This window comes from Leucoraja erinacea, chromosome 26 (assembly GCF_028641065.1).
Source record: "Leucoraja erinacea ecotype New England chromosome 26, Leri_hhj_1, whole genome shotgun sequence".
Taxonomy (NCBI): Eukaryota; Metazoa; Chordata; class Chondrichthyes; order Rajiformes; family Rajidae; genus Leucoraja; species Leucoraja erinaceus.
This window is the reverse complement of record NC_073402.1, coordinates 581271-600711: the sequence shown is the minus strand read 5'-3', so window position 1 is coordinate 600711 and position 19441 is coordinate 581271. Positions and strand designations below refer to the sequence as shown.

Below are 19441 nucleotides of genomic sequence, written 5' to 3'. Positions count from 1 at the left end.
TCCTATACATCAGGGACGATTTACAGCAGTTAATTAACCTACAAACCTGCACGCCTTTGGAATGTGGGAGGAAACCGGAGCACCCCGGAGAAAACCCATGTGGTCACAGGGAGAACATACAAACTCCATACAGATAGTACCCGTAGTTAGGATCGAACCTGGGACCCTGGCACTGTAAGGTAGCAACTCTACCGCTGCATCACCGTGTCGCCCAGGTTGGGAGAGAATGGTTTTGGCTGACAGTAGACAATAGGTGCAGGAGTAGGCCATTCGGTCCTTCGAGCCAGCACTGTCGTTCACTGTGATCATGGCTGATCATCCACAATCAATACCCCGTTCCTGCCTTCTCCCCAATTGCCTTGACTACGCTATCTTTAAGAGATCTATCTAACTCTGTCTTGAAAGCATCCAGAGAATTGGCCTCCAGTGCCGCCTGAGGCAGAGAATTCCACAGATTCACAACTCTGGGTGAAAAATATTTTACTCATCTCCGTTCTAATTGGCTTATCCCTTATTCTTAAATTGTGGCCCCTGGTTCTAAACTCCCCCAACATCAGGAACATGTTTCCTGCCTCTAGCGAGTCCAAACCCTTAATGATCTTATATGTCTCAATAAGATCCCCTCTCATCCTTCTAAATTCCAGTGTATACAAGCCCAGTCGCTCCATTCTTTCAGCATATGGCAGTCCCGCCATCCCAGGAATTAACCTTGTGAACCTATGCTGCACTCCCTCAATAGCAAGAATGTCCTTCTTCAAATTTGGAGACCAAAACTGCACACAATACTTCAGGTGTGGTCTCACTAGGGCTCTGTACAACTGCAGAAGGACCTCTTTGCTCCTATATTCGATTCAACTATAGTCAACTCCTCTGGTTATGAAGGCCAGCATGCCATTAGCTTTCTTCACTGCCTGCTATACCTGTATGCTTACTTTCAGTGAATGATGAACAAGGACAGCCAGATCTCATTGTACTTACCATTTTCCTAATTTGATACCATTCAGATAGATCTTCCTTCCAGTTCTTGCCATCAAAGTGAATAACCTCACATTTATTCACATTAAACTGCATCTGCCATGCATCTGCCCACTCACCCAACCTGTCCAAATCACCCTGCATCCTCATAGCATCCTCCTCACATTTCACACTGCCATCCAGCTTTGTGTCATCTGCAAATTTGCTGAAGCCGGAATTGAACAGATATTCAAACAAATCTTATCCTGAGTGATTAAAAAATGAAAAATGAACATTCAGAAAGTACTTCATTGTATTATGTATTAAAGCCATCAATTATAATTCTGCTCTCCTCGTGTATATATTAAAGTCAAGCTGTTTCTTGTTTCCTTCTGGAGTATTCAACAATTCAGTGCTTCATACAGTTAGTGAAGCACATCTAGGGACAAGGGTGGAGGATTATGACATTTGGAACATGAGAGAGATCCTCGGTGTTTGTCCATTGGTTTTAGCTTTTACTGTGAGCATGATGGACAAAAAAGCTGACCTGGGAAAAGAGAAGAGTTAATGTAATTTTTTTTTTAATTGCCGCAGCCCTCTTAGCTTCACCATTTGTCTCACATCAACTGTGTGGCAAGACAGACACTAATTCAACAAATAGCATAAGTTAAGAAATTATCCACGTTTGACCTCTTCTTCCATGCTGTCTTCCGGTTTAGAAATTAAGAACAGTCTCTTTTCCTTTTTAAAGATTGTTTAGTTTTTTAGTTTGGAGATACACCGTGGAATCAGCCGCTTCGGCCCACCGAGTCCACACTGACCAGCTATCCACGCACATTAACATTGTCTTACACACTAAGGACAATTTTACACTTGTACCAATCCAATTTTACCTACAAACCTGTACGTCTTTGGAGTTTGGGTGGAAACCAAAGTTCTCGGAGAAAACCCATGCGGTCATGGGGAAGACGTACAAACTCCGTACAGACAGCAACCACAGTCGGGATCGAACCAGTGGTCTCCGACGCTACAAATGCTGCAAGGCTGAAACTCTACCATTGTGCAACCGTGCCGCCCATTTGTGTAGCAGGGTTTTCTTTTCACAATGCTGGTTGTCATATGTGTCCAGGTAACCAGGACCAAAAGGGAATCATTTTAAATGTTTCACAAAGTGTAAATAGAAATTGGAATGTAAACATATGTTACAAGCTGACATATTATAATCAAACCATATAAAAATAATAAATAAAATTCATCATACTTTTAAATATTTTTCTGAGGAAATAATTTACATAAATAAAATAACCACTGTGGAGCTTGTACAAATGTTACAATGTAATTACTCCATTAAATAATAATTAACAACTTATGTGACAAAGCATGGAATGTTCATTTTCTCTGAGGCAAAAATATTCATAAATGCCCTAAGGACTTCTCAGTCAAGAGTCAAGAATGTTTTATCGTCATATGAACCAAAACAGAAAATGATATTCTTCAATGTAGAAACAAGGAACTGCAGATGCTGGTTTATACCAAAGATAGACACAGAGTGCTGGGGTATCTGAGTGGTCGGGACCCGACCTGCCCCATCATCCATCCTTCTTTGGAGATGTTACCTGACATGCTGGAGCATAACAGATATATAATCAAAGTATTCAGTAAACAGGACAAAAAACAGAGACATGCACAAACGCACGCATGCACGCACGCTTATTTGGAGGTTGTAGTGTTTAATGGCCTAATGGTTGTATGGAAGAAGCTGCTACTGAACCTGGACATTACAGTTTTCAGGCTCCTGTACCTTCTTGCCAATGGCAGGGATGAAATGAGTGTGTAGCCTGAGTAGTGTGGGTCTCTGATGATGCTGCCTGCCTTTTTGAGGCAGCCACTCCTGTCAACCCCTTCCATGGTGGGGAGGTCATGATGATGGACTGGGCAGTGTTCACTACCTCACTAATGCAACCTTTTTTGTTTCTGGGCGTTTTGACTTGCTGAACCAGGCTATGATGCAACCAATCTATATCCAAGTTCTCCATTGTACACCGATGGAAGTTCAAGAGAGTATCCATTGACATAGGAAATCTCCGCAGTCTTCTAAAGAAGTAGAGGTGTTGACGGGCTTTGTTAATGATTGCATCAATGTGCTGGGTCCAGGACAGATCTTCAGAGCTTGCCCTGGATTTGACTTTGATTCTCCATCACCACCATTGATGAAGACAGATTTGTGGATCCTCAAACCTACTCTAAGTCAACAATCAGTTCATTCGATCCACTGCTGATTATACTGGAGAAGGATGCAAAATGGTATAACCTGCAGAAGTTGGATGTGATTTATGGTGACTTCAAGCTTTCCGCATTTTGCTGTGTATGTGAAGTAACTGCATTACCATCACACAAGGGCAAGCCATGCTTGCAAAGTTGGTTTTGAAAGAAACTGTCAAATGAATGAACAAAAGAGCATTGTTTATCAAAGACGTCAGAATGTTTGTGTGATCATGCCCGAAAAACATTGAATAATGGTTAATGTTAAGTCTGCATTGGATTGTGTCCCTTTTATTACATGGAAGCTCCAACTACCAGCTAAGAATGTTCTTGTCATTATCTTTGCAGAATGCAAAATTGAAAACTGTGAGGCCTGCTTTAGCAGGAACTTTTGTACTAAATGTAAAGAAAAGCTGTACCTGCACAGAGGGAAGTGTTATGACAGCTGTCCAGAGGGGTTTGCAGCCACGAATGGCACCATGGAGTGTAATCACGCTGGTAAGTGCTGCACTGGTGGATTCTACTTCCATTGACACCTTCTGTTGAATATTGGGTCTGGACGTCAAATAAGTGGGACCAGGTTTGGAATCCACCGCAGAAGCCGCATTTTAGAGTGGAATGAGAATAGATGCCGAATGGTAACACTGAAATTGGGCTGAATGATTGTTTGAACAATGTTAGGTGTGACTCAGGAATGTCCGGTTCCAAAGGTGGACGTTAGAAGTTGTCCAAAACAACCCCCACATTTAAATTGGTTTAAAGATGATGAGGAAGAGATTCTGAGGGATAGTTTATATAGGCATTTGGATGGGAAAGGGCTGATTAGAGATCGTCAGCGTGGTTTTGTATGTGGGAGGTAGTGTCTCACAAATCTGATTGATTTTTTTGAAGATGTGACCAAAAGGTTTGATGGGGGCAGAGCTGTAGATGTTGTGGACGTGGATTTCAGTAAAGCATTCGACAAGGTTCCGCATGGTGGGCTGCTCTGGAAGGTTAGATCGCATGGGATCAAAGGAGAGATAGCTGAATGGATAGAAAATTGGCTCCACGGAAGGAAGCAGAGGGTGGCGGTGGAAGGTTGTTTCTCAGACTGGATGCCTGTGACTAGCGGTGTGCCTCAGTGTTTGGTATTGGGCCCGTTACTGTTTGTCATCTACATCAATGATTTGGGTGAGAACATACAGAGAAAGATTAGCAAGTTTGTGGTTTTCAGATAGTGAAGATGGTTGTGAAAGATTGCAGCAGGATCTGGATCGATTGGCCAGGTGGGCGGAGGAATGGTTGATGAAATTTAATTCAGAGAAGTGTGAGGTGTTGCATTTTGGGATGTCGAACAAGGGCAGGACCTACACAGTTAATGGTAGGCTTCTGGGTAGTGTTGTAGAGCAGAGGACTCTAGGAGTGCAGGTGCATGGTTCCTTGAAGGTCGAGTCGCAAGTGGACAAGGTGGTCAAAAAGGCTTTTGGGCACGTTGACCTTCATCAGTCAGAGTATTGAGTACAGAAGTTGCGAAGTCATGTTGCAGTTGTATAAGATGTTGGTGAGACAGCATTTAGAATATTGTGTTCAATTCTGGGCACCACGTTATAGAGAAGATATTGTCAAGCTTGAAAGGGTTCAGAAAAGATTTACGAGGATGTTGCCAGGACTAGAGTGTGTGAGCTATAGGGAGAGGTTGAGTAGTCTGGATCTCTATTCCTTGGAGCATCGGAGGGTGAGGGGAGATCTTATAGAGGTGTACAAAATCATGAGGAATAGATCGGGTAGATGCACAGCGTCTTTTGCCCATAGTAGGGGAATCACCATATAACCATATAACCATATAACAATTACAGCACGGAAACAGGCCATCTCGACCCTTCTAGTCCGTGCCGAACACATAATCTCCCCTAGTCCCATATACCTGCGCTCAGACCATAACCCTCCATTCCCTTCCCATCCATATAACTATCCAATTTATTTTTAAATGATAAAAACAAACCTGCCTCCACCACCTTCACTGGAAGCTCATTCCACACAGCTACCACTCTCTGAGTAAAGAAGTTCCCCCTCATGTTACCCCTAAACTTCAATCCCTTAATTCTCATGTCATGTCCCCTTGTTTGAATCTTCCCTACTCTCAGTGGGAAAAGCTTTTCCACGTCAACTCTGTCTATCCCTCTCATCATTTTAAAAAACCTCTATCAAGTCCCCCCTTAACCTTCTGCGCTCCAAAGAATAAAGCCCTAACTTGTTCAACCTTTCTCTGTAGAAACCTGAATCAAGGACCAGAGAACACACTGTAGGTTCAAGGTGAAGGGGAAAAGATTTAATAGGAATCTGAGGGGTAACGTTTTCACACCAAGGGTGGTGGATGTATGGAACAAGCTGCCAGAGGAGGTTGTTGAGGCTGGGACTACCCTATCGTTTAAGAAACAGTTAGACAGGTACATGGATATGACAGGTTTGGAGGATTACAGACCAAGCACAGGCAAGTGGGACTAGTGTAGCTGGGACATTGTTGGCTGATGTGATCAAGTTGGGCTGAAGGGCCTGTTTCCACACTGTATCACTCTATGATTGTGTGAACCTCATAATATAACAGAAGAAGCTCTAAAACATAGCAATTACTTTCCTGAATAAACTGCAGAATCACAGATTCCAAACAATTAATTAGCATTATGCAACTGGAAAGAATCTATGTCTACATGCCACTCATTTCAAATCTGGAATTGGAAAAATGTTACACCCTCTAATTTTACTTGCGATGGTATATGCTAATGCGTCTTGATTCAGCGGTGGTGATTAGGTTGCGTAGAGTTGCTGCCTTACAGAACCAGAAACCCAGGTTTGATCCTGACTGTGGATGCCTTCTGTATGGAGTTTGTATGCTCTCCCCGTGTCCTGCCTGTATTTTCTCTGGGTACTCCAGTTTCCTCCCACACTCAAAAGGCATACAGGTTTGTAGGTTAATTGGCTTTGGTAAAGATTGTAAATTTCCCCAGTGTGTTGGATAGTGCTAATCTACAGGGATCGCTGGTCAGCGCAGACACATGGGCCAAAGGGCCTGTTTCCACACTGTATCTGTAAACTTAATTAAACTAAACTACTAAATCATTGAGCACCACAGTTTGTTTTCATAGTTAGAGTAATACAGCAGGGCCCAACATCTATGCAGACCATGCTGCCCCAGTTTGTGGCCATGTTCGGTCCATATCCCACTAAGCCTTTCCTATCCATGAACTCGTCCAAGTATTATTTAAATGTTGTTATTGTACCCGCCTCAACCACCTCTTTTGGCAGCTCGTTCCACATACTCACCACTGTCTGTGTGATAAAGTTGCCCCTCAGGTTACTTTGTCTTTCCCCTCTCATTTTAAACCTATGTTCAAATTACAGCATATAATCCTCCAACATTTTCGCCACCTCCAACGTGATCCCACTACTGGCCACATCTTTCCATCTCCACCCCTTTCTGCTTTCCGCAGAGATCGTTCCCACCAAAACTCCCAGGTCAACTTGTCCCTTCCCACCCAATCCACCGCCTCCCCAGATACTTTCCCCAGCAACCACAGGAGATGCAACACCTGTCTTTTTACCTCCCCCTTCGACTCCATCCAAGGACCCAAGCAGTCTTTCCAGGTGAGGCAGAGGTTCACTTGCACCTCCTCCAACCTCATCTACTGTATCCAGGTGTCAACTTCTCTACATCGGCGAGATCAAGCACAGGCTCGGCAATCGTTTCACTGAACACCTCCAGTCTGTCTAAACTTACCTGATCTCCCGGTTGCTCAGCACTTCAACTCCCCCTCCCATTCACAATCTGACCTTTCCATCCTGGGCCTCCTCCATTGTCAGAGTGAGGCCCAGCGCAAATTGGAGGAACAGCACCTCATATTTCGGGTCTCGACTTGAAACGTCGCCTATTCCTCTCTCCATAGATGCTGCCTCACCCGCTGAGTTCTTTCAGCATTTTTGTCAACCTTCATATTTCGCTTGGGTAGTTTACACTCCAGCGGTATGAACATTGACTTCTCTAACTTCAGATAGCTCTCGCTTTCCCTCTCTATCGCCTCCCCCTTCCCAGTTCTCCCACCAGTCTTACTGTCTCCGACTACATTCTATTTTTGTCCCGCACACTCCCCTGACATCAGCCTGAAGAAGGGTCTCGAGCTGAAACGTCACCCATTTCCTTCTCTTCAGAGATGCAGCCTCTCTCGCTGAGTTACTACAGCATTTTGTGTCTACCTACGATTTAACCCTATGTCCTCTGGTTCTTAATCCCCCTACTTTTTGCAATCATCTTACTTATTCCCTTCATGCTTTCTGCTCAACATCACCCTATCGCTCTGGCCCTTGAGTCCTGGCAACATCCTTGTTACAATTTTTGATTATTAAAAATCCACAAATTAAGCAATGTTTTTAGATATGCTCTTGTGTAGAAAATGGCTATTCTGATACTTAGACCAGTCATTTATCAATAACATTTTGCTTTTTTATGTATCGTAACCTTCACTTCTTAATGTTTGACAGCTCACTGTGAACTGAGTGAGTGGAGTGCCTGGGGTCCATGTACCAAGCGAGAGAAGTTATGTGGTTTCAAAAGAGGCACTAAAACAAGGACCAGACAAGTGCTCCAAAAGCCTTTGTCAGAAGACATGACGTGCCCCCCAGTCAGCGAGAGCAGAAGTTGCACAGTCCAGAGAAAGCCTTGCTCCAATGGTAAGTAAAGAAATGATCTCAAATGATTTTCACCATCAGCCCCACTGCACCCATTTAAGTAGTGCTAATGATTTGTGAATATTGACAGAGTGCTCCCTGGAACACAGCATCATTGTGCAACTTTCTTCCGGTACAAAGCACAATAGCCTATCTGGGAAGTCGACAAAATGTTGGTTGCAAATGTTGGTTTGCAAAACACAAAGTGCTGGAGTGACTCGGCGGGTCAGGCAGCATCTCTGGAGAACATGGATAGTGACGTTTTGGGCCGGGATCCTTCTTCAGACTGATAGTAGGGAGGAGGGGGTGAGAGAAAGCTGGAAGATAAGAGGGGAGGACAAAGTCTTGCATTCAAATGGCTGATACAGGTGAGGGAGGGATGGGTTGACAGGCAGCTTCTTCAGACTCAGCTGATCTGATCTAGGTTTGGGTTTAGATTTAGTTTCATTATTGGCATGTGTACCAAAGTAAAGTGAAAAACTTTGTTTTGCACGCTATCCAAACAGATCAGATATACTATACATAAATATAATTGAATCAAACTCAAGTAAAATAGATAGAGCAAAGGGGAAGAAACAGAGACCAGAATATAGTTCTCAACATTGTAGTGCATCAGGACTATAGACAAAGTCCAATGTCACAAAGGGATAGAGGTAGAGGGGTAGTACCTTAACTTATAGAAGGACTGATCAGAAGCCTGATAACAGAGGGGAAGCTGTTCATGAGTCTAGAACTGTGCACTTTCAAGCTTCTGTACCTTCTGCCAAATGGAAGCAGGCAGAAGAAGGAATAACTGGGGTGGGACAAATCTTTGATTATGTTGGCTGCTTTTCCAAGGCAGCATGGTGTAGGTGGAGTCAATGGTGTGTGTGATAAACTGGGCGACATCTACAACTTTCTTTGTGATTGACCATATCTTGCCTGCTGAGGAATTAGTGAATTATTAAAGATTTTTCATCGTTAATACGTGTCACTCAACCAACTGCACGGCATTTGGATGGGGAATTGGGAAAAGATTGGGGCCAATGAGAGAATAATCCTAGTCAGAACTATCCGAGAGGGAAATTGGCGGGTCTATGTCTGTCTGCGATTTAACTCCCTGTCTGATTATATTATTTACTAGACCAACTGGGCAACAGGTTTTGCCCGTTTGAAATAAAATGTTGCCCTTGGATGACAAATCTATTACAATTTACCACTTGGTAAATTATCTCAAATGATAATATCAAAACATGCATCCTAATTTAACTATTTATGAAATTTTAGCTCAAAGAAAATATCATTAACACACATCCATGCTATTACCTTACCTGTAATACCATGGGCTCCTACCTTGTTTATCAGCTTCATGTTTGGCACCATATCAAAGGCTTCCAAAACCTGTCCTGCTTGTTGCTTCCTGAAAGAATTACAACATATTTGTCAGACAAGATCTCACTTTAACAAAGTCATGCTGACTTGGCCTATTTTATCATGTGCTTCCAAGTACCCCAAAACCTCATCCTTAATAATGAACTCTTAAATTTTGCCCACCATGGAATGAGTCTAACTAGCATATGTTTCCCTGTATATTCCTGACTCTAGTGATGCTTGAAAGATTACTACTAATGCCTCCACAATCTCAACAGCTACCTCTTTCAGAACCCTGGGGTGTAGTCCATCAGGTACAGGTGACATCCACCTTCAGACCTTTCAGCTTCCCAAGCACCTTCTCCTCAGTAGTAGTGACTGCACTCACTTCTGTTTTAGGTACATTCACTGTTAAGACAGATGCAAAAACGTATTCATTTCATCCACCAATTTTTTGTTTCCTATTACTAATTCTCCAATGTCATTTTCCAGTGGTCTAATGTTCACTCTTGCTTCTCTTTAACTCTTTTATGTCTCAAAAAACGTTGGCATCCTCTTCTATGTTATTGGCTAGCTTATCTTCATATTTCATTTTGCTTTTGCTTGTATGCTGCCTTTGACTTCCTTAGTCAAACACGGTAGACTTATTCTTCCCTTAGTATGTTTCTTCCTCTTTGGGATGAATAGATCCTGCATCTTCCGATTTACTCCTAGAAACTCCTGCTATTGCTGCTCCACTGTCATTCCTGCTAGAGACCATTTCCAATCAACTTCTCCATCATGCTTTTGTAGTTACCGTTACTCAACAGTAATACTGACACATCTGATTCCAGCTTCTCCCTCTCAAACTGCGCATTGAATTCTATCATATTATGATCCTTGCCTCCTAGCGGCTCCCTAATCAAGTCTGGGGCGTACACAACCCCAGGAGAGTGTAGTACCATGCAAAAGCTCTGGACTACTGCAGGAAAGCTGTTTTCCGTTGTACTCCAATGTCTTGTGATAAACTTCAACAGACAATTTGCTTACTTCATATCTACATTCTCTTTGTATAGTAAACTAAATTGGCTCCAACATCACCATTACATGCCCTTCACCCTTCCACAAAGCGCTGGTCTCCTATTCCCCATCATCACCCCCTCACCAAATCCACATCTCTATCGAGTCCTTTTCCCATTCCCAATATCTCCAATTTCAACCCACATCATCCCTCCATTTCCAGTTTCCCAACATCTCCAACAACCCATTTCTTGGTGTACAGTAGAGAGCATATTGTCAGGTTGCGTCATGGCCTTGTTTGGCAACTAGAACGCCCAGGAATGAAGAAGATTGCAAAAAGTGGTGAACACTGCCTGGTGCATCACGGGTTCTGACCTCCCCACCATTGAAGGGATTTACAAGAGCCGCTGCCTCGAAAACTGTCATGTCCACGTTCATTAGCAGCTTCCCTACAACCATCAGACTATTAAACACTACAACCTCCAGATGGGCTCCAAACTATATACACTTGGGGACACTAGTATTAGACACTAATAATGACACTAATATTGCCTATTTACTTGTCTGTTTTATAATATATATTGAACTTGTTACAGAGCACTATGTTTACATATCTGTTGTGCTGCTGCAAGTAAGAATGTAATTGGTCCGTTTTGGAACATATGACAATAAAACACTCTTGACTCTTGACATCCCCCTGATTTCCATTCTCCCAGCATCTCCAGTATCAACCGCATCACCCTTTACCAATATCCCCCTGTATCAAGCCACACTACCACTAAATGCTGCTCCACCACTCCTGATGACCTTCTCCTTTGGGTGCACTGGAATCTATGGACATGTGTATTTGATCCAAATGAATATGCTTTCTCACTCTGTGTGTGCGTGGTAACTTAATGGTTAATGTGGTGGTCTAGCATCTGAAGGACTACCTCACAGTCAGAAACTATGATGGTGATTTAAATAAATTGCTCTTAATTGTCCATCACTGGAAAACTGTCTTAAAATGTTTAATCTCTGATAAATTCCAATTAATTCACTGGTATCCTTTGCAATGTTTGTCTTCCTTGACGCGTGTGGCTCCAACTCCATATTGTGTAGGAAGGAACTGCAGACATGGCTGTCTGAAGAAGGGTCTCGACCCGAAATAACACCCATAACTTATCTCCAGAGATGCTGCCCGTCCCGCTGAGTTACTCCAGCATTTTGTATCTACCAAGGCAATGCAGATGCTGGTTTAAGCTGAAGATAGATGCAAAAAGCAGGAGTAAATCAGCGGTACAGGCAGCATCTCTGGAGAGAAGGAATGGGTGACGTTTCTAGTCGAGACCCAGTTGCATATTCCTGACTGTGTCAGGGTAAGTAGAGGGCTCTATCAATGCCGTCTCCCCATCATTGTCTAGATCCCGAAGAACTAAAGTGTAAATATTTCACCCGTTCTTGCTGAGCAGGAGGTGAATTAGGGGCCATGTGAATTCTTGGTTGAGTGTTTGGAACTGATCCTCTGTCTAATAACATTGCAGTTGCAACATACCAAAAAAAGCTCTTGTTATACTGAATATTCAGTGTAATAAGATCTGTCATTCTAGAAATTCCATCTCAATGTTGTTTTCAATTTCAGTCAGTATTTAGTGTGAGAGGGGCTTCAGGGGAGTCAGGAGAAGGTTAAAGGGGAATGCTGGATAACTGAGACTTCTCTTTGTCTTTTACCTCCACCAGGCTATAACGTGTATTCTTTCTGCTGTTCCCTGCGGGGTCAAAAACTTCCGTACAAATTTATGGGGCTCAGAGAAATAATTGCTTTTGCCAGATTTCCTTGCGGAAAATAGTTAACACTGCTTCTGTGAGGCCAATAAAAAGGTTTGGTATGATGGGAGGTCCTTATTAATAGGTCACTTGGTGTGCATGGGCTTGTATAATTTTATTATGCATGCAGCAGAATATCAGACTCAAGATGCTAAACTTGCCAAAGCTTCCTTTCATTAATTTTGGCTCCACGGTCAAATACCTCTCTAGAGCCATAACATCCGCATGAAAACAGCGATTATCAGCTACAACCAGTAACAACAGCCTAAATCCATTGTCTACAAACAGAATGCTTTGCTGGATGATGTGCATATTAAAACAATAGCAGTTGATATAATATCAGCAAATACTATGTTAAAAATCTTGCACACGTCATTTACCCTGTTTAAAATGACATCTCTAATCTTTATTGGAGTGTATGTAGAATGGAGTAGGTCTTATGGATAGATCTATTTCTAACTCAATTGTCTTTAGCACAGTGTGATGTAGTCACGTCACTGACCAACTGTTTTTAAGCAGTTTTTTTTAATGGTCAGCCTGTATAACACGATATTGTATTGTATATCTTTATTGTCATTTCCTGAGTATTCACATACCCAGAGGAAACAAAAAAAAACGTTGCTCAACCAGTGTCCATTCAGTGTGCATTAAAAATAAATAGAAATAAAAATACATAAATCATGAACAAATTTAACACTCTACTAAACATTCAACAGGCGTTCCGATCGGCAGCGGCACGACAGTGGCTCTGCTGCAGTGTGTCCAGGTTGGTGGTTGGTGCGCGATACTTTGGCAGGGGGCAAAGTCCGTTTAGCAGTCTTATTGCCTGCGGGAAGAAGCTGAGGAGCATCCTGCTGGTTTTGCAGCTAATGCTCCTGTACCTCTTCCCAGATGGCAGGATGGAGAATATGTGACGCGATGGGTGGTAGGGGTCTTTGATGATCGAGATGGCTCTGCTGATACATCTCTTCCTGTATAATTCCAGCAGAAAAGGGAGTGGAGCAATCCTGTCTAGTTGGTGCTGTTCGTACGCCTTGCAGCTCCTGAACCAGGAAGTGATGCCGTAGGTCAATGTGCTCTCGATTGTCCCCATATAAAAAGTCCGTAGGTGTGTAGTGGGGAGACCTGCTTTACGTAGTCTTCGGAGAGGGTGTAGTCGCTGCTGGGCTCTCTTGTGTTGGTCGTGGACGTCAGGTCATCTGACAGGTGTAGTCCTAGGAACTTCACGCTGCTGACCCTTTCCACATCAGCTCCATCGATGTGCAGAGGTGTATGGTGTTGTTTTCCCGCCCTCCTGAAGTCACCCACCATCTCCTTAGTTTTTCCCACGTTGAGAATGAGGTTGTGGGATTTGCACCATTCTGTGAGCAGCTCCACCTCCATCCTGTACGCCGACTCATCATTGTCACTGATGAGACCCACCACTGTTGTGTCATCAGCGAACTTGTTGATGAAGTTGTTGTTGAGTCTAGCAGTACAGTCGTGTGTAAGCAGACTAAACAGCAGGGGGCTTAGGACACAGCCTTGGGGTGAGCCAGTGCTCACGGCTATGGTTTTTGATGTCCTACTGCCCACCCTGACTGTCTGCTGCCGTTGCGATAGAAAGTTCAGGACCCAGTTGCATGTGCCAGTTGAATGTGCCAGCATCAACCCCCAATAGCTCCAATATAACACCATATAACAATTACAGCACGGAAACAGGCCATCTCGGCCCTACAAGTCCGTGCCGAACAACTTTTTTCCCTTAGTCCCACCTGCCTGCACTTATACCATAACCCTCCATTCCCTTCTCATCCATATGCCTATCCAATTTATTTTTAAATGATAAAAACGAACCTGCCTCCACCACTTCCACTGTAAGCTCATTCCACACCGCTACCACTCTCTGAGTAAAGAAGTTCCCCCTCATGTTACCCCTAAACATCTGTCCCTTAATTCTGAAGTCATGTCCTCTTGTTTGAATCTTCCCTATTCTCAAAGGGAAAAGCTGATCCACATCAACTCTGTCTATCCCTATCATCATTTTAAAGACCTCTATCAAGTCCCCCCTTAACCTTCTGCGCTCCAGAGAATAACGACCTAACTTATTCAACCTTTCTCTGTAACTTAGTTGTTGAAACCCAGGCAACATTCTAGTAAATCTCCTCTGTACTCTCTCTATTGTAGGTGATGATGGGTGATGATATTATCATAGACTTATAGAAAGATACAGCAGGCACGGGTTATTGATTGGGGGCGATCAGCCATGATCACAATGAGCGGTGCTGGCTCGAAGGGCCGAATGGCCTCCTCCTGCACCTATTTTCTATGTTTCTATGAAAGCAAGTGTTTAAGCCCAGGGTTCACGCCAGCCAACAACCCCCCATTTATACTAACCCTGCATTATTCTCCATACATTATCATCAACTCCAATACGGCTCATCTACATACCAGGAGCAATAGACAGTGGCTAACAGAGCATCAGAAGGTAACCCATGTGGTCACTGGGGGAAGACATAAGCTGCACACATACGTCACCCTGGGTCAGGTTTGAACCTGTGTCTCTGGTGCTCTGAGTCGGTGCTGCTGTACTGCCCTCAGTTATTATTAGGTGCGATTTTGTGTTTCATTCTGGGTCAAATCATTCCATTCGCTAGAAAAGAATTGATGCTGGGGAAAGCCCAATTTTGGATTATCGATGAGAAATTTACCAAAACATATGTCAAGCCATTCTGATTATTTCATTGATTCGTTAAGTTCAAAATTCTAGTCATTATTCTAGATTACTCCTCATCTCCTTTCTAAAGGTACATCATTTTATGCTGAGGCTGTTCCTCTGGTTCTGGACTTTCCCATGAGTGGCAACATCCTCTCCACATCCATTCCATTGAGGCCTTTCATTATCCAGTCGGTTTTAATGAGATTCCTCCTCATCCTTATAAACTCTGGCGATTACATGCCCCAAGTCATCTAATGTTCCTCATATCTCCGACGAGCTATATTATAACTTTAGAGAGATGAATGTAAAATAAAATATAACCTTGATAAATATGAAATGATATATTTCACAGAAAATATACATTATTAAATCTAGAAACAACAGAGCTGCTGTTTTGACTTTGTTTAAACGGGGACTGGTTTAGATATCTGTAGAAAAGGAAATCTCGAGTCCAAGGTTTCACAAAAGGAGACATCAACATCTAGACCAAAGATGCAACATTAAACCTGCACACATCATTATTTAGGCTGCATTTAGAACAAAGTGAGTTTTGGATGCTTCAAAAAAGATGTCCAAGCCAACACAGGATTCACAAGTTTGATAGCAGTGATTTGAAGTTTTAACTGAGTATGTAGACAATCCCGGTGTCTTACATAAAAACAGAGAAATTAAAGAGAGTTTGTGACAGAATGATGAAACTTACGAGGCTGTCTTAGAAAATAAATTGGGCAAATGTAGATAAGCTAAATGCATTGGGTGATCTGCTAGTAATGAGATAATGAAACTTTTACGGGAGGCACGGTGGCGCAACGCCTTACAGCGCTTGCAGTGCCGGAGACCCGGGTTCGATCCTGACTACAGGTGCTTGTCTGTACGGAGTCTTATGTTCTCCCAGTGACTGGGTGGGTTTTCATCGAGATCTTTGGTTTCCTCCCACACTCCAAACACGTACAAGTTTGTAGGTTTAAATGTAAATTGTCTCTGGTATGCGTAGAATATTGTTAATGTGCGGGGATCGCTGGTCGGTGCGGACTCGGTGGACCGAAGGGTCTGTTTCTAACTTAGTTAGTGAAGGCAACAGAGAAACTCTGGGGAAAGCTGGAAATAGAATCCTCAACACGTAATTCAAAAACCAAATAATTAAATATTGAAAACGAGGAAAGATATGGATAAACATAATAAAATAGAGAACATATTCAGAGAATTGCCTAGACTCTGTCTGCATTACCAGACTCATCTGACATTCAGCGTCTATTGAGCTCACAGAGTTAAGCATACATCAATGTCCTAAACAGCTTTTATTTACTCCTCAGGAATGTGCAGTACAAGAGCTCTCTGTTACACAATAATTCATAGTTTAGTAATAACATAAATCCATCAATATAAACATACTTGCTGATATTGTATATTACTGTCATTTTGTATATTTAGGCAAAAGAAAACAGAGGAACTGTGAAATAGGTTTTAACAAAATGCCAAATGTTTTGGAAGGGAATTAATATTTTTGATAAAAATCCCAAAAGGGGGTGATATTTTTTGAAAGTAACAATGATTGTTTCCAATCAATACCACTGACAGTACAAGGGACATACTGGGCTATATCAGTGACTGACTGACTGACCCACTGGAGCCTCACAGCTTCAGCTCAATCCTGACCTCTGATCTGCTGTCTATGGGGAATTTGCACGTTCTCACTATGACCATATGAAGTTACTCTGGGCACTTCAGTTTCTTCTCATGTCCAAAACACATCTGCGTTGTTAGGTTGAAAAAAAGACATAAAGTGCTGGAGTAATTTAGCAGGTCAGGCACCATTTCTGGAGAACATGGATAGGTGATGTTTGTTTGAGATCAGGACCCTTCTTGAAACAGTGGTGGATAGAGTGTAGGTACCTGAAATCCTCATTGGTCCCAAACTGGGAGGTCTGGTGACGGAACTGGAGGTTATTTGAGGAAGGGACCTAACCTGAAACGCCACCTATTCATGTTCTCCAGAGATGCTACCGTACTCACTTTGCATCTTTTTTGTAAACCAGCATCTGCAGTTCCTTGTTTCTACCTCTGTGGTAGGTTAATTGCTTCTATTATGTAGGCAAACCACAGAATACGAGTGTAGCTGGTGGGAATAAAGGGAGAATGAAATGAGATTAGTGTATGAAAGTGTATGAGAATGAAATGAGATTTGGCGTCTGATGGTTTACATGGACTCTGGGCTGTGACTGGTTTTATGCTCTCTGTTTTTGGAAACAGTGGTGAGTAAGCTGGAGAATAATTCTCCATCTATTATATAGGGAGAAGGCAGGAACCGGGTACTGATTGTGGATGATCAGCCATGATCACATTCAATGCTGGTGCTGGCTCGAAGGGCCCAATGGCCTACTCCTGCACCCATTGTTTATTGTCTATAATTGGGGATGGATTTGAAGTACCCACACAAACACAATCTGTTCAACAAATAAAAATAAACAACAAAACCATGGTGTATGTGATCAGGCCCATTTGCCAAGTCTTCGAATATTGTACAGTCTTCCGACTGTAAGCAATCCTGGAGTCATTCCTCTGCCTCTCCTGGCCAGCTCTGTGCAGTCCTGACTGTTGAGTACACATTGGAGTTACAAGCAGCCTAAAATCTTTATATTTCTCAAGATGTTGATGAATGTACTGTACCTTCTGAGATATATTTTGGTTTAAACAAAATTAGGTTGAAGACCTCTACTATTCAGCACAGAACTGATTGGGGTTGTGAACATGGAATCAAAGAGTAAAGAACAGATTGGACATTTGAGTTCAGTGCAACTATTTCTGCAGAAGAACAACGTCAGTGTGAGGAAAGATTTCCTCTTTCACCAAAACAAAGAGACAAAGGGCTGGAGTAACTCAACGGGTCAGGCAGCATCTCTGCAGAACATGGATAGATAATGTTTTGGGTTAGAACCCTTCTTCAGAATCCGAAGAAGAGTCATGACCCAAATCATCATCTCTCCTTGTTTTTTAGAGATGCTGTGTTACCTGCTGAGTTACTCCTGCACTTTGTGTATTGTTTTATAAACTAGCCCCTGCAGTTCCTTGCTTCTACATTTTCTAGTTTCACAAAGCAGATGGTGATTTACTGAGGGAATTACCTTAACATTCTAGAATGAATTAAAATGAGGTAGGATTCACTCCATTATATTATTACCCAAGCATGACAATATACATGTACATTTAATTGGGCTAACAGTTGTAACTTCAATGTAAAAAAAAGGGCTATTTGATGCATTTAGTTTTCATAAATGTCCTTGATTCATTGTCTGAGCTTTACTCACCAGCAGGAGTTCTGCATCCTTTTCACAATCGGTCCACACAGGCGGTAGAAAGGTAGTGTTTAAATGAGGCCCAGGTGACAAACTGAGGTTACAATTGGACCCGTGATACGGTGCAATATTAACTGACTTGGAGCAGGGAAGCCACTGTTCCAACCTAATGTTAATTTAATTTAGTTTAGAGATACAGCACGGAAGCAGCCTCATCCGGCCACCGATTCCACGCCGACCAGCGATCCCCACACATTAACACTATCCTACACACACAAGGGACAATTTACTCTTATACCAAGCCAATGTACCCACAAACCTGTACGTCTTTGTAGTGTGGGAGGAAACTGAAGATCTCGGGGAAAATCCACGCAGTCATGGGGAGAACGTGCAAACTGCGTACAGACAGCACCCATAGTCGGATCGAACGGATCGGATTTTAAACAGTTGGGCTTTATATAAACTTTAATTTAGTTTTAGTTTAGAAATACAGCGTGGAAACAGGCCCTTTGGCCCACCAAGTCCATGCCAACCAATGATGCTCGCATCTAGGGACACTAGGGACAATTTATTGCTCACACTAGGGACAATTTTACATTTATACCAAGCCAATGAACCTACGAACCTGAGTTGTGTGGGAGGAAACCGAAGATCTCGGATAAAACCCATGCCGTCACAGGGAGAACGTATAAACTCTGTGCAGCCAGCACGTATAGTCGTGATGTAACCCGGGTCTCTGGCGCTATAAGGCAGCAACCCGACTGCTCCGCCACCATTCCATTTGGATTGGTTTTCTGGAAGCTGCTGTCTATGACTCGTGGAAGTCCAGTGATCATACCTCCAACCCATTCAGCACTTCACTACAGGTGCACAACCTTTTATCCGAAGATCCAAATAACTAAAACCTCCGAATAGCGACATTTTTTCAGTCCTTGAAGAAAGGTCCTTGAAAATGATCACCGAGGGCGGCCCGCAGAGGTGACAGCGGAACCTTCGGTCGGTCCTCGAAGAAAGGGGAACTAAATCCCTATTCATAAAAGAGAAGGTGAGGGTATATTGCGCGGGAGGGTTAATAATTGACAATCTGCTGCTGCCTGCCCGCTGAGTTAAAAAGTTCCCACGGTAGACTCACGATACACAGTGTATCGTGAGTCTTGCGTGGGAACTTTTTAACTCAGCGGGCAGGCAGCAGCAAATTGTCGCTCCCTTCAGTTTCACCCCACCTACACCCCTCTGCTTCCCGGCCATGTGTGTGACCCCTTCCCTCCCCTCTCCAGCTCCCCGCGCATTGCACCGGCGCGGGGGCTTTGCACTGTCTTCACGTTGGAACCAGTGCCAGTCACCGGAGACGTCAGGACCAACGGGACACCGACCCCCAGGC

General features: G+C 43.1%; 1 protein-coding gene across 1 annotated transcript in view; it reads left to right on the top strand.

Moving 5' to 3' along the window:
• rspo1 (R-spondin 1) overlaps window positions 1–19441 on the top strand; it is a 263230-nt gene that overhangs the window by 183108 nt on the left and 60681 nt on the right. The window contains exons 4-5 of the mRNA XM_055656042.1: window positions 3565–3714; window positions 7729–7917. Coding sequence (XP_055512017.1) covers window positions 3565–3714; window positions 7729–7917 — 339 coding nt within the window. The remainder of the gene's footprint in view (window positions 1–3564; window positions 3715–7728; window positions 7918–19441) is intronic.